Here is a 15,086-nt window from a genome sequence, read left to right as displayed (position 1 = left end):
AATCAAATAAATCTCATAAAGGCTACCTTGATCTTGCTCTATTCTTAAGGTCCATCACAATCTTTCAGGCAACAATGCTCCACACTTTTGCGTCCTTGCATGTTGTTTTAGTCAGATGTACAACCTTGTTTTATGCACAAAGTGTCGCTGTTTACCAGCTAAACACATTATGTTGCGACGCAATCGTCGCCATGACATTTCGTCATAAAGAAGAGAGTGTACAAACGTGGTGGACAGCTCCCAGTGCTGAATCCGTCAAAAAAGGAGATTATTCTGCCCTGATCGCCCTTAAACACCAAAGGAATTGTGCTATGCTGTTTTAAAGATCTTATTCAGTTGAATCACATTTTGTTTGACCTGACTGCTTTGTCAACAAAGCTCACAAAGATAACAATGGAGGCACGTATCAGCGCACAGCACTGGAGAAGGTACGTCTCGGTCTTCCTTATTTTCTCTGCCGCCCTGAACACGGCATATGCCGTTACTCACTATTCTATTCCTGAAGAAATGGAGGAGAGCTCCGTTGTGGCTAATCTTGCAGCTGATTTAGGTTTGGATGTGAAAACATTGAGTAGACGTAAGATGCGGTTAGACATTATCTCGAATAAAAAATATCTGGATGTGAACAAAGAAACGGGGGAGCTGTACATTGTAGAGAAGATGGACAGGGAATATCTTTGCCCTGCTAAGACATCCTGTTTTCTTAAAATGGAAGCTATTATTGAAAATCCACAACGGATCTTTTACATCGAAATAGAGATAATGGACATCAATGATAACGCCCCCCATTTCCGAAGGGACACCATTAACTTGGATATTTCAGAAGCAACACAGGGTGGTGAACGATTTTCTGTTAACAATGCAGTGGATCCTGACGTTGGCTCGAACTCAGTGAAAACATACCTATTGAGCGAAAATGAGCACTTTACCATCGAAATTCAGACAGGAAGAGACGGGTCAAAATTCGCTGATTTGATACTGAAAAGGGTATTAGACCGAGAGCAGCAGGCGGTTCATAATCTAATACTCACCGCTGAAGACGGTGGAGTCCCTGCCCGCTCTGGTACAGCCAGTATAGTTGTTCGCGTTTTGGATACGAACGATAACGCACCTAAGTTTGACAAAGACAACTACAAAATCGATATAATGGAAAACTCTCCAATTGGAAGCCTTGTTGTTAAATTGAATGCAACAGACTTAGATGAGGGCACCAATTCGGAAATATTATATTCTTATAGCCTGTATACATCAGAGAAAACACAACAAACGTTCCATTTAAACCCTAACAACGGTGAGATCACGGTAAAGGAAATTATCAATTATGAGGATTTCAGGATCTATGATATGGAAGTAATTGCAAGGGATAAGGGGTCCAATTCATTGACAGGTCAGTGTAAATTAACCGTTTTAGTTACGGATATGAATGATAATCATCCCGAAATATCAATCAAATCATTTCAAAGTCCAGTCAAGGAGGACATAGCAGTAGACACGGTGATAGCAGTAGTCAGTGTCAGCGATAAAGATTCAGGTGACAATGGGATAGTTGATATTCGTATAGTTGATAAATTACCTTTTGCGCTGAGAGAGTCTTCTGATAACTATTACGAGTTGGTAGTTTCAGAGCCTCTGGATCGTGAGAAGGTCCCTGAATATGAAATCACTTTTACGGTAACAGACAGGGGTTCCCCTCCGCTATCTGACAACGAAACTATGACTTTAGAACTACTAGACGTTAACGACAACGTTCCACAGTTCCCCCAGTCGTTCTACACTATTCCCGTTATGGAGAATAACGCACCTGGGGCCTTGCTAAGTTCCCTCACTGCGTTTGATCCAGACCTCCATGAAAACCAGTATCTAGTTTATTTCATCATAGAGAAGGAGATAGTGAACACCTCCATGTCCATGCTGTTCTCCATCAATCCGGAGAACGGTAATCTTTACGCACTAAAGACGTTTGACTATGAGATAGAGAAGGAGTTCCTTTTCCACATCGAGGCCAGAGACTCTGGTGTTCCTCCGCTCAGCAGTAACGTGACTATCCACATCATTATTGTGGACCAGAACGACAACACCCCGATCATAGTGTCTCCGTGGCGCGCGCACGGCTCCGTGGTGGAGGAGAAGATCCCCAGATCCACCGATAAAGGATCCCTGGTCTCCAAGGTGATAGCCATAGACACGGACTCGGTCCAGAACTCTCGCATTACATACCAGTTTCTACAGGTTACTGACGCCACCTTATTCAGTCTGGACCAATACAACGGAGAAATCCGGACTATGAGAATGTTCAGTTACAGAGATCCGCGTCATCAACGGCTGGTTGTCATCGCCAAGGACAATGGGGAACCTGCTCTCTCTGCTACAGTTACCATAAAGCTCTCAACAGTGGAGACTGCCGTTAAAGCCTACTCTGACATGACTGAAGTGCCTCTAGAATATGACATATTTTCAGATATAAACCTGTATTTGGTGATCGGCCTGGGCTCCGTGTCCTTTCTGTTATTGATCACCATATTGGTCACCTGTGTGCTGAAGTGTCAGAAACCAATGCCCAGCAAAGCGGCCCCTCCAAGTAGGAACAGCGTGATCAGCGAGAGGAATTCGACCATCGCAGATTCCACCCTGGTCTCCAACGATGCCTACTGGTACAGTCTGTTTCTAGCGGAGACGAGGAAAGGAAAGCTGGTAGTCAGACAGCCTGTGCCAAAGGCAGGTTCCAGATACATTGTGTCCAGTCTACCAAGGAGCACTGGCCTGACAGAGACCAGTGACTCAGCAGCCTCTACTCTGCAGGTAAGAATAAACTCTTAATTTCTGATCAGAAAACTATTTTACTGTGGTCTGTTGTCCATGTATGACACTTCACCTAATCACGTAGTGCGTGAATGTCTATACATGTGTTGATATTTAAGAGAAAACACTTGTTGGCTCTTGAAAAAACAACTAATCAACATTATGTTGGTCTATAACAAGTTTTACAATAGAAATGTCTGGCAAAAAACGGGGATCACATATCGACTACCTTGGTCTTTTAGGTAATTATGCTTCACACATTTGCATACATCTATCTAGAATTACTGGATATATAATATCCAGACATAGTCCAACAAAGTAGAAGGGAGAACAGATGTGCAAGCTTGTTATATGCACAAAGCGTCGCTGTTCACCAGCTAAACACACTCGCTTGTGATGCAATAATCGCCATGACAATTCGTCATAGTTATTAAGGCAGTGTACCAACGCAATGGACAGCTCCCGGTGCTGAAACCATCAAAAAAAGGACATTTTTCTGCTCGGCTCGACATAAACGCCAAAGGAGCTATTCTCTTGTAAATATTTTTATTATCCTTGTTCTTGTTGTGTTTGACCTGACTGTTCACTAACCAGGACACCACAATATAACAATGGAGGCGCACAGAAGCGCAGAGCACTGGGGAAGGTACGTCTCGGTCTTTCTTCTTTTCTCTTCCGCCCTGAACACGGTGTATGCGGTTACTCACTATTCTATTCCGGAGGAATTAAAGGAAGGCTCTGTTGTCGCCAATTTAGCTGCTGATCTGGGACTAGACGTGATGGAACTAAGTAGACGAAAAATGCGGTTAGACGTCATTGCCAATAAGAAATACTTGGATGTGAACAAAGAAACAGGAGAGCTGTACATTGTTGAAAAAATTGACAGAGAATATCTTTGCATATCAAAAACAACATGCTTTCTCAAATTGGATGCAACTATTGAAAATCCAGTAAGAATGTTCAACATTGAATTGGAAATACTGGACATTAACGACAATGCGCCTCATTTTCGAAGAGACACAATGCACTTGGATATAGCGGAGTCTACTCCTGCGGGCGAAAGGTTCTCATTGAACAATGCAGTGGACCCAGATATTGGTATGAATTCAATTAAAACATACTATCTGAGTGAAAGTGAGCACTTCAATATAGAAATACAGACCGGAAGAGACGGGTCTAAATTTACTGATTTGATTCTGAAAAAGGCTTTAGACAGAGAGGAGGAGTCGGTTCATAATCTAATACTCACTGCTGTAGATGGAGGAGTCCCTTCACGCACAGGCACAGCGAATATCATTGTCCGTGTCCTGGATGCCAATGACAACGCCCCTAAATTTGATAAGGACAGCTACAACATAGATATAATGGAGAATTCTCCAATTGGACGTTTAGTAGTGAAACTCAATGCAACTGATTTGGACGAGGGCTCAAATGCGGAAATTGTATATTCATATAGTCTTTATACATCAGAGAAAACGCAAGAAACGTTCAGTTTAAACCCTAACACTGGTGAAATAACAGTAAAGGACATGATAAATTATGAAGATTTTAGGATATATGATATGGAAGTTATAGCAACGGACAAAGGAACACATTTTTTATCTGGACATTGCAAACTGACTATCTTAGTGACAGATATGAATGATAATCATCCCGAATTATCGATCAAATCCTTTCAAAGTCCAGTCAAGGAGGTTATAGCAGTAGACACGGTGATAGCAGTGGTTAGTGTCAGCGATAAAGATTCAGGAGAAAATGGAAAAGTCGATATTCACATTGCTGATCAATTGCCATTTGCACTAAGAGAGTCTTCTGATAACTATTATGAGTTGGTAGTTTCACAGCCTCTGGATCGTGAGAAGGTCCCAGAATATGAAATCACTTTTACGGTAACAGACAGGGGATCCCCTCCGCTATCTGACAATGAAACTATGACTTTAGAACTACTAGACGTTAACGACAACGTTCCACAGTTCCCCCAGTCGTTCTACACTATTCCCGTTATGGAGAATAACGCACCTGGGGCCTTGCTAAGTTCCCTCACTGCGTTTGATCCAGACCTCCATGAAAACCAGTATCTAGTTTATTTCATCATAGAGAAGGAGATAGTGAACACCTCCATGTCCATGCTGTTCTCCATCAATCCGGAGAACGGTAATCTTTACGCACTAAAGACGTTTGACTATGAGATAGAGAAGGAGTTCCTTTTCCACATCGAGGCCAGAGACTCTGGTGTTCCTCCGCTCAGCAGTAACGTGACTATCCACATCATTATTGTGGACCAGAACGACAACACCCCGATCATAGTGTCTCCGTGGCGCGCGCACGGCTCCGTGGTGGAGGAGAAGATCCCCAGATCCACCGATAAAGGATCCCTGGTCTCCAAGGTGATAGCCATAGACACGGACTCGGTCCAGAACTCTCGCATTACATACCAGTTTCTACAGGTTACTGACGCCACCTTATTCAGTCTGGACCAATACAACGGAGAAATCCGGACTATGAGAATGTTCAGTTACAGAGATCCGCGTCATCAACGGCTGGTTGTCATCGCCAAGGACAATGGGGAACCTGCTCTCTCTGCTACAGTTACCATAAAGCTCTCAACAGTGGAGACTGCCGTTAAAGCCTACTCTGACATGACTGAAGTGCCTCTAGAATATGACATATTTTCAGATATAAACCTGTATTTGGTGATCGGCCTGGGCTCCGTGTCCTTTCTGTTATTGATCACCATATTGGTCACCTGTGTGCTGAAGTGTCAGAAACCAATGCCCAGCAAAGCGGCCCCTCCAAGTAGGAACAGCGTGATCAGCGAGAGGAATTCGACCATCGCAGATTCCACCCTGGTCTCCAACGATGCCTACTGGTACAGTCTGTTTCTAGCGGAGACGAGGAAAGGAAAGCTGGTAGTCAGACAGCCTGTGCCAAAGGCAGGTTCCAGATACATTGTGTCCAGTCTACCAAGGAGCACTGGCCTGACAGAGACCAGTGACTCAGCAGCCTCTACTCTGCAGGTAAGAATAAACTCTTAATTTCTGATCAGAAAACTATTTTACTGTGGTCTGTTGTCCATGTATGACACTTCACCTAATCACGTAGTGCGTGAATGTCTATACATGTGTTGATATTTAAGAGAAAACACTTGTTGGCTCTTGAAAAAACAACTAATCAACATTATGTTGGTCTATAACAAGTTTTACAATAGAAATGTCTGGCAAAAAACGGGGATCACATATCGACTACCTTGGTCTTTTAGGTAATTATGCTTCACACATTTGCATACATCTATCTAGAATTACTGGATATATAATATCCAGACATAGTCCAACAAAGTAGAAGGGAGAACAGATGTGCAAGCTTGTTATATGCACAAAGCGTCGCTGTTCACCAGCTAAACACACTCGCTTGTGATGCAATAATCGCCATGACAATTCGTCATAGTTATTAAGGCAGTGTACCAACGCAATGGACAGCTCCCGGTGCTGAAACCATCAAAAAAAGGACATTTTTCTGCTCGGCTCGACATAAACGCCAAAGGAGCTATTCTCTTGTAAATATTTTTATTATCCTTGTTCTTGTTGTGTTTGACCTGACTGTTCACTAACCAGGACACCACAATATAACAATGGAGGCGCACAGAAGCGCAGAGCACTGGGGAAGGTACGTCTCGGTCTTTCTTCTTTTCTCTTCCGCCCTGAACACGGTGTATGCGGTTACTCACTATTCTATTCCGGAGGAATTAAAGGAAGGCTCTGTTGTCGCCAATTTAGCTGCTGATCTGGGACTAGACGTGATGGAACTAAGTAGACGAAAAATGCGGTTAGACGTCATTGCCAATAAGAAATACTTGGATGTGAACAAAGAAACAGGAGAGCTGTACATTGTTGAAAAAATTGACAGAGAATATCTTTGCATATCAAAAACAACATGCTTTCTCAAATTGGATGCAACTATTGAAAATCCAGTAAGAATGTTCAACATTGAATTGGAAATACTGGACATTAACGACAATGCGCCTCATTTTCGAAGAGACACAATGCACTTGGATATAGCGGAGTCTACTCCTGCGGGCGAAAGGTTCTCATTGAACAATGCAGTGGACCCAGATATTGGTATGAATTCAATTAAAACATACTATCTGAGTGAAAGTGAGCACTTCAATATAGAAATACAGACCGGAAGAGACGGGTCTAAATTTACTGATTTGATTCTGAAAAAGGCTTTAGACAGAGAGGAGGAGTCGGTTCATAATCTAATACTCACTGCTGTAGATGGAGGAGTCCCTTCACGCACAGGCACAGCGAATATCATTGTCCGTGTCCTGGATGCCAATGACAACGCCCCTAAATTTGATAAGGACAGCTACAACATAGATATAATGGAGAATTCTCCAATTGGACGTTTAGTAGTGAAACTCAATGCAACTGATTTGGACGAGGGCTCAAATGCGGAAATTGTATATTCATATAGTCTTTATACATCAGAGAAAACGCAAGAAACGTTCAGTTTAAACCCTAACACTGGTGAAATAACAGTAAAGGACATGATAAATTATGAAGATTTTAGGATATATGATATGGAAGTTATAGCAACGGACAAAGGAACACATTTTTTATCTGGACATTGCAAACTGACTATCTTAGTGACAGATATGAATGATAATCATCCCGAATTATCGATCAAATCCTTTCAAAGTCCAGTCAAGGAGGTTATAGCAGTAGACACGGTGATAGCAGTGGTTAGTGTCAGCGATAAAGATTCAGGAGAAAATGGAAAAGTCGATATTCACATTGCTGATCAATTGCCATTTGCACTAAGAGAGTCTTCTGATAACTATTATGAGTTGGTAGTTTCACAGCCTCTGGATCGTGAGAAGGTCCCAGAATATGAAATCACTTTTACGGTAACAGACAGGGGATCCCCTCCGCTATCTGACAATGAAACTATGACTTTAGAACTACTAGACGTTAACGACAACGTTCCACAGTTCCCCCAGTCGTTCTACACTATTCCCGTTATGGAGAATAACGCACCTGGGGCCTTGCTAAGTTCCCTCACTGCGTTTGATCCAGACCTCCATGAAAACCAGTATCTAGTTTATTTCATCATAGAGAAGGAGATAGTGAACACCTCCATGTCCATGCTGTTCTCCATCAATCCGGAGAACGGTAATCTTTACGCACTAAAGACGTTTGACTATGAGATAGAGAAGGAGTTCCTTTTCCACATCGAGGCCAGAGACTCTGGTGTTCCTCCGCTCAACAGTAACGTGACTGTCCACATCATTATTGTGGACCAGAACGACAATCCCCCGGTCATAGTATCTCCGTGGCGCGCGCACGGCTCCGTGGTGGAGGAGAAGATCCCCAGATCCACCGATAAAGGATCCCTGGTCTCCAAGGTGATTGCCATAGACACGGACTCGGTCCAGAACTCTCGGATTACATACCAGTTTCTACAGGTTACTGACGCCACCTTATTCAGTCTGGACCAATACAACGGAGAGATACGTACTATGAGAATGTTCAGTTACAGAGATCCGCGTCATCAACGGCTGGTTGTCATCGCCAAGGACAACGGGGACCCTGCTCTCTCTGCTACAGTTACCATAAAGCTCTCAACAGTGGAGACTGCCGTTAAAGCCTACTCTGACATGACGGAGGTGCCTCTAGAATATGACATATTTTCAGACTTAAACCTGTATTTGGTGATCGGCCTGGGCTCAGTGTCCTTTTTGTTATTGATCACCATATTGGTCACCTGTGTGCTGAAGTGTCAGAAACCAATGCCAAGTAAAGCGGCCCCTCCCAGTAGGAACAGCGTGATCAGCGAGAGGAATTCGACTATCGCGGATTCCACCCTGGTCTCCAACGATGCCTACTGGTACAGTCTGTTTCTAGCGGAGACGAGGAAAGGAAAGCTGGTAGTCAGACAGCCTGTGCCAAAGGCGGCCTCCAGATACATCGTGTCCAGTCTACCAAGGAGCACTGGCCTGACAGAGACCAGTGACTCAGCAGCCTCTACACTGCAGGTAAGAATAACACTCTTAATTTCAAATCTGCAAAATGTTGTTTTAACTGTAGCCTACTGACCGTGTTTGAGTCTTTATGCGTTCGCCTCGCGCGTAAATGTTCATCTATCAGTGCGTACTTTAATATGCGATGGAAGACACTCAATGTCAAAACATGACACTCAATCAACAACAGATAAGGTCTACAACAACTTTTAACATATAAATATATTGGGCGAAACCACTTCACCGTTCTAATAATGACAGGACAGCGCGTAATCTACTAGAGCTGGTTAGAGCTGGGTAAATAACACATGGGCTACCCTATACGTTTTCATTATCTACGTCGATTAAAACCTTGCAGCTAATGGTGCTACAACCGTTTGGATGCTTGTGTCTGGTTTTAGTTATATTTTTCAAGTATAGTCCGCCTAAATGCAAAGAGAAATGTCTCCAAGCTTGTTACATGCACAAAGCGTCGCTGTTGACCAGCTAGCAAAAACAGACTCGCTTGTGATGCAATGGTCGCCGTAACAGTACGTCATAATGAAGGCGGTGTAGCCTACAAAACGCAGTGGACAGCTCCCGGTGCAAAATACCTTCAGAAAGGACATTTTTATTCCCTGCTCATTCTAAAACGCCAACGGAGTTCTGAAGTATTATTTTTACATATTGTCTTCGGCTGGCTCACGTTGTTTTATTTCACCTGACTGCGTAGTAACCAGAGTCTACAAATATAACAATGGAGGCGCATATCAGCGCACAACACTGGGGAAGGTACGGCTCGGTCTTTCTTCTTTTTAGTGCCGTCCTGAACACTGCGTCTGCCGTCACTCACTATTCTATTCCCGAGGAAATGGAAGAAGGTTCCGATGTTGCTAATTTAGCTGCTGATTTGGGTCTGGATGTAAAAACGCTGAGTAAAAGGAGGATTCGATTAGATGTCATTGCGAATAAGAAATATCTGGATGTGAACAAAGAAACGGGGCAGCTGTATATCGCTGAGAGGATTGACAGAGAATTAATTTGCACTGCTAAGACATCTACATCTTGTTTTCTAAAAATGGAGGCTATTGTCGAAAACCCACAGCGGATATTTTATATCGAATTAGAGATAATGGACATCAATGATAATGCACCAAATTTTCGAAGGGACACCATAAACTTAGATATTTCTGAAGCAACGCAGGCCGGTGAAAGGTTCTCTGTCAATAATGCAGTTGACCTTGATGTTGGGGCTAATTCAGTGAAAACCTACCATCTAAGTGACAGTGACCATTTCAATATAGAAATTCAGACCGGAAGAGATGGGTCAAAGTTTGCTGATTTGATCCTGAAAAAGGCTTTAGATCGAGAGCAGCAGGCGGTTCATAATCTAATACTCACCGCTGTAGATGGCGGGGTACCCACGCGTTCCGGGACAGCCAGCATTACTGTTCGTGTGCTTGATACGAACGATAACGCCCCTAAGTTTGACAAAGACAACTACAAAATCGATATAATGGAAAACTCTCCAATTGGAAGTCTTGTTGTTAAATTGAATGCAACAGACTTAGATGAGGGCACCAATTCGGAAATATTATATTCTTATAGCCTGTATACATCAGAGAAAACACAACTAACGTTCGATTTAAACCCTAATAACGGTGAGATCACGGTAAAGGAATTGATCAATTACGAAGATTTCAGGATCTACGACATGGAAGTCATAGCAACAGATAAAGGACCCAATTCCTTAACAGGTCAGTGTAAATTAACCATTTTAGTCACAGATATGAATGATAATCATCCTGAAATATCCATCAAATCCTTTCAAAGTCCAGTCAAGGAGGTTATAGCAGTAGACACGGTGATAGCAGTGGTTAGTGTCAGCGATAAAGATTCAGGTGACAATGGGATAGTTGATATTCGTATAGCTGATAAATTACCTTTTGCGCTGAGAGAGTCTTCTAATAACTATTACGAATTAGTAGTTTCACAACCTCTGGATCGTGAGAAGGTCCCTGAATATGAAATCACTTTTACGGTAACAGACAGGGGATCCCCTCCGCTATCTGACAACGAAACTATGACTTTAGAACTACTAGACGTAAACGACAACGTTCCACAGTTCCCACAGTCGTTCTACACTATTCCCGTTATGGAGAATAACGCACCTGGGGCCTTGCTAAGTTCCCTCACTGCGTTTGATCCAGACCTCCATGAAAACCAGTATCTAGTTTATTTCATCATAGAGAAGGAGATAGTGAACACGTCCATGTCCATGCTGTTCTCCATCAATCCGGAGAACGGTAATCTTTACGCACTAAAGACGTTTGACTATGAGATAGAGAAGGAGTTCCTTTTCCACATTGAGGCCAGAGACTCTGGTGTTCCTCCGCTCAGCAGTAACGTGACTGTCCACATCATTATTGTGGACCAGAACGACAACACCCCGGTCATAGTGTCTCCGTGGCGCGCGCACGGCTCCGTGGTGGAGGAGAAGATCCCCAGATCCACCGATAAAGGATCCCTGGTCTCCAAGGTGATTGCCATAGACACGGACTCGGTCCAGAACTCTCGGATTACATACCAGTTTCTACAGGTTACTGACGCCACCTTATTCAGTCTGGACCAATACAACGGAGAGATACGTACTATGAGAATGTTCAGTTACAGAGATCCGCGTCATCAACGGCTGGTTGTCATCGCCAAGGACAACGGGGACCCTGCTCTCTCTGCTACAGTTACCATAAAGCTCTCAACAGTGGAGACTGCAGTTAAAGCCTACTCTGACATGACGGAAGTGCCTCTAGAATATGACATATTTTCAGACTTAAACGTATATTTGGTGATCGGCCTGGGCTCAGTGTCCTTTTTGTTATTGATCACCATATTGGTCACCTGTGTGCTGAAGTGTCAGAAACCAAAGCTCAGCAAAGCGGCCCCTCCAAGTAGGAACAGCGTGATCAGCGAGAGGAATTCGACCATCGCAGATTCCACGCTGGTCTCCAACGATGCCTACTGGTACAGTCTGTTTCTAGCGGAGACGAGGAAAGGAAAGCTGGTAGTCAGACAGCCTGTGCCAAAGGCGGGCTCCAGATACATCGTGTCCAGTCTACCAAGGAGCACTGGCCTGACAGAGACCAGCGACTCAGCGGCCTCTACTCTGCAGGTAAGACAAAACTCACCATCTGATTTAACCAAATGACCCTTAATCCCTTTGATAAACTAGTGCTGGATGTCTGTGCGTAAAAGTAGTCAATGTAGGGTGAAACGTTCATGCATATAAGCATACATTTATGGGTTGTGAACAAACAAGTATGACAACGAAAAACAACAAAAACATTTAGAACTATTGTTTCTATGATACCTATTTTAATCAATTAAACTTTCCTCCCCGGTTTAAATTCAATGGTGTGAATGCTGGTAAAATGCGCGAAGTGTCGCTGCTCACCAGTAAAACGAACTCTTCTGTGATGTAACAGTCGCCATGACAGTTCGTTACAGTGAAGAAAGCAATGCAATTTGTGGACGTCTCCTTGGTCCTGAATCCTTCGCTGTGAAAAGGATGATCTAAAATACATCTCGGTACAACGGTCGACACGTTTGGCTTCTCATACCACCATCGAAAGGTATCGTTTTCTATAGTGCTTCACTCACGGATCAAAACAATTAAACGATGGAGGCACATTGTGTCCTTCAGCCCTGGAAAAGGTACGTGTCGGCTTTTATTTTATTCTCTGCCACTATGAACACGTTGTCTGCCGTTACCCATTATTCTATTCCCGAAGAAATGGAGGAAGGCTCTGTTGTTGCTAATCTAGCCGCTGATTTGGGACTGGACGTGAAAACACTGAGTAGACGGAAGATGCGGTTAGACATCATTGCCAATAAGAAATACTTGGATGTGAACAAAGAAACGGGCGAACTGTACATTGTTGAGAAGATAGATCGAGAATATCTCTGCGCTTCTAAAACAGCCACGACTTGTTTTCTGAAATTGGATGCAACAATCGAAAACCCAATACGAATATTCAACATCGAATTGGAAATAATGGATATCAATGACAATGCACCGAACTTTCGACGAGATTCCATACATCTGGACATATCTGAATCCACGCCAACTGGGGAAAGATTTTCCTTAAACAATGCAGTGGATTCTGATGTCGGTACAAACTCAGTTAAAACCTACTATCTCAGTGAAAGTGAGCATTTTAATATTGAAGTTCAGACTGGGAGAGACGGGTCAAAGTTTGCTGATCTAATTTTGAAAAAGACTTTAGACCGAGAGGAGCAGGCGGTTCATAATCTAATACTCACCGCTGTAGATGGCGGAGTCCCCGCGCGCTCCGGAACAGCCAACATCATTGTTCGCGTGCTGGACACGAATGACAACGCCCCTCAATTTGAAAAGGATAATTACAATATAAACATAATGGAGAACTATCCATTTGGAAGTCTTGTAGTTAAATTGAACGCAACTGATATAGATGATGGTACTAATTCGGACATCGTCTATTCATTTAGTTTGTATACATCAGAAAAGGCTCAAGGAACCTTCAGTTTGAACCCAACTAACGGAGAAATCAGAGTAAAAGAAATGATTAATTATGAAGATTTTAGAATCTATGATATGGAAGTCATAGCAACCGACAAGGGGACCACTTCCTTATCGGGACAGTGTAAGTTAACTATTCTAGTCACGGATATGAATGATAATCATCCTGAAATCTCCATCAAATCCTTTCAAAGTCCAGTCAAGGAGGACATAGCAGTAGACACGGTGATAGCAGTAGTCAGTGTCAGCGATAAAGATTCAGGTGACAATGGAAAAGTCGATATTCACATTGCGGATCAATTGCCATTTGCACTAAGAGAGTCTTCTGATAACTATTATGAGTTGGTAGTTTCACAACCTCTGGATCGTGAGAAGGTCCCAGAATATGAAATCACCTTTACCGTAACAGACAGGGGTTCCCCTCCGCTATCTGACAATGAAACTATGACTTTAGAACTGCTAGACGTTAACGACAACGTTCCACAGTTCCCCCAGTCGTTCTACACTATACCCGTTATGGAGAATAACGCACCTGGGGCCTTGCTAAGTTCCCTCACTGCGTTTGATCCAGACCTCCATGAAAACCAGTATCTAGTTTATTTCATCATAGAGAAGGAGATATTGAACACCTCCATGTCCATGCTGTTCTCCATCAATCCGGAGAACGGTAATCTTTACGCACTAAAGACGTTTGACTATGAGATAGAGAAGGAGTTCCTTTTCCACATTGAGGCCAGAGACTCTGGTGTTCCTCCGCTCAGTAGTAACGTGACTGTCCACATCATTATTGTGGACCAGAACGACAACACCCCGGTCATAGTGTCTCCGTGGCGCGCGCACGGCTCCGTGGTGGAGGAGAAGATCCCCAGATCCACCGATAAAGGATCCCTGGTCTCCAAGGTGATAGCCATAGACACGGACTCGGTCCAGAACTCTCGAATTACATACCAGTTTCTACAGGTTACTGACGCCACCTTATTCAGTCTGGACCAATACAACGGAGAGATACGTACTATGAGAATGTTCAGTTACAGAGATCCGCGTCATCAACGGCTGGTTGTCATCGCCAAGGACAACGGGGATCCTGCTCTCTCTGCTACAGTTACCATAAAGCTCTCAACAGTGGAGACTGCCGTTAAAGCCTACTCTGACATGACGGAAGTGCCTCTAGAATATGACATATTTTCAGATTTAAACCTGTATTTGGTGATTGGCCTGGGCTCAGTGTCCTTTTTGTTATTGATCACCATATTGGTCACCTGTGTGCTGAAGTGTCAGAAACCAATGCCAAGTAAAGCGGCCCCTCCAAGTAGGAACAGCGTGATCAGTGACAGGAACTCAACCATCGCGGATTCCACCCTGGTCTCCAACGATGCCTACTGGTACAGTCTGTTTCTAGCGGAGACGAGGAAAGGAAAGCTGGTAGTCAGACAGCCTGTGCCAAAGGCAGGTTCCAGATACATCGTGTCCAGTCTACCAAGGAGCACTGGCCTGACAGAGACCAGCGACTCAGCGGCCTCTACTTTGCAAGTAAGAGTATACTCTTAATTTATTATAACATACTTCAATGCTATGCTATATATACAGTTGCTGTAGTCCCGTGCGTAAAACCAGGGCACAAATATATACAGATAATTAATAAAAGTTGTATTAAAAAAAATATATACATATTTGGACATATGTATTTCCTTAATCCAACAGTTAGTCTCACCAGAAAGGTGAACATATTTC

At 43.4% G+C, this 15,086-nt stretch overlaps 4 protein-coding genes across 4 annotated transcripts; all 4 read left to right on the top strand.

Moving 5' to 3' along the window:
* Window positions 1-221: 221 nt before the first annotated feature.
* On the top strand, window positions 222-2,817 carry LOC116354973 (protocadherin alpha-C2). The gene has a single exon (XM_031797239.1). The coding sequence runs from the start codon at window positions 394-396 to the stop codon at window positions 2,815-2,817; it is 2,424 nt and encodes an 807-aa protein (XP_031653099.1). The 5' UTR covers window positions 222-393.
* A 419-nt stretch (window positions 2,818-3,236) lies between these two features.
* LOC116354972 (protocadherin alpha-C2-like) lies at window positions 3,237-5,834 on the top strand. Its single transcript, XM_031797238.1, has one exon. The coding sequence runs from the start codon at window positions 3,411-3,413 to the stop codon at window positions 5,832-5,834; it is 2,424 nt and encodes an 807-aa protein (XP_031653098.1). The 5' UTR covers window positions 3,237-3,410.
* Window positions 5,835-9,349: 3,515 nt separating this feature from the next.
* LOC116354971 (protocadherin alpha-C2-like) lies at window positions 9,350-12,002 on the top strand. The gene has a single exon (XM_031797237.1). The coding sequence runs from the start codon at window positions 9,555-9,557 to the stop codon at window positions 12,000-12,002; it is 2,448 nt and encodes an 815-aa protein (XP_031653097.1). The 5' UTR covers window positions 9,350-9,554.
* Window positions 12,003-12,288: 286 nt separating this feature from the next.
* On the top strand, window positions 12,289-14,984 carry LOC116354998 (protocadherin alpha-C2-like). The gene has a single exon (XM_031797607.1). It carries the CDS (start codon window positions 12,474-12,476, stop codon window positions 14,901-14,903), a length of 2,430 nt encoding a protein of 809 aa, XP_031653467.1. The 5' UTR covers window positions 12,289-12,473; the 3' UTR covers window positions 14,904-14,984.
* The last annotated feature ends 102 nt before the right edge of the window (window positions 14,985-15,086 follow it).

Source organism: Oncorhynchus kisutch, linkage group LG19 (genome assembly GCF_002021735.2).
Source record: "Oncorhynchus kisutch isolate 150728-3 linkage group LG19, Okis_V2, whole genome shotgun sequence".
NCBI classification, from domain to species: Eukaryota; Metazoa; Chordata; class Actinopteri; order Salmoniformes; family Salmonidae; genus Oncorhynchus; species Oncorhynchus kisutch.
The sequence above is the reverse complement of the archived record's forward strand: the minus strand, read 5'-3'. Positions and strand labels throughout refer to the sequence as shown.

Bases quoted from the DNA above. Each gene is read 5' to 3' on its own strand.
- LOC116354971 (XM_031797237.1), top strand. From the start codon at position 9,555: ATGGAGGCGCATATCAGCGCACAACACTGGGGAAGGTACGGCTCGGTC.
- LOC116354972 (XM_031797238.1), top strand. From the start codon at position 3,411: ATGGAGGCGCACAGAAGCGCAGAGCACTGGGGAAGGTACGTCTCGGTC.
- LOC116354998 (XM_031797607.1), top strand. From the start codon at position 12,474: ATGGAGGCACATTGTGTCCTTCAGCCCTGGAAAAGGTACGTGTCGGCT.
- LOC116354973 (XM_031797239.1), top strand. From the start codon at position 394: ATGGAGGCACGTATCAGCGCACAGCACTGGAGAAGGTACGTCTCGGTC.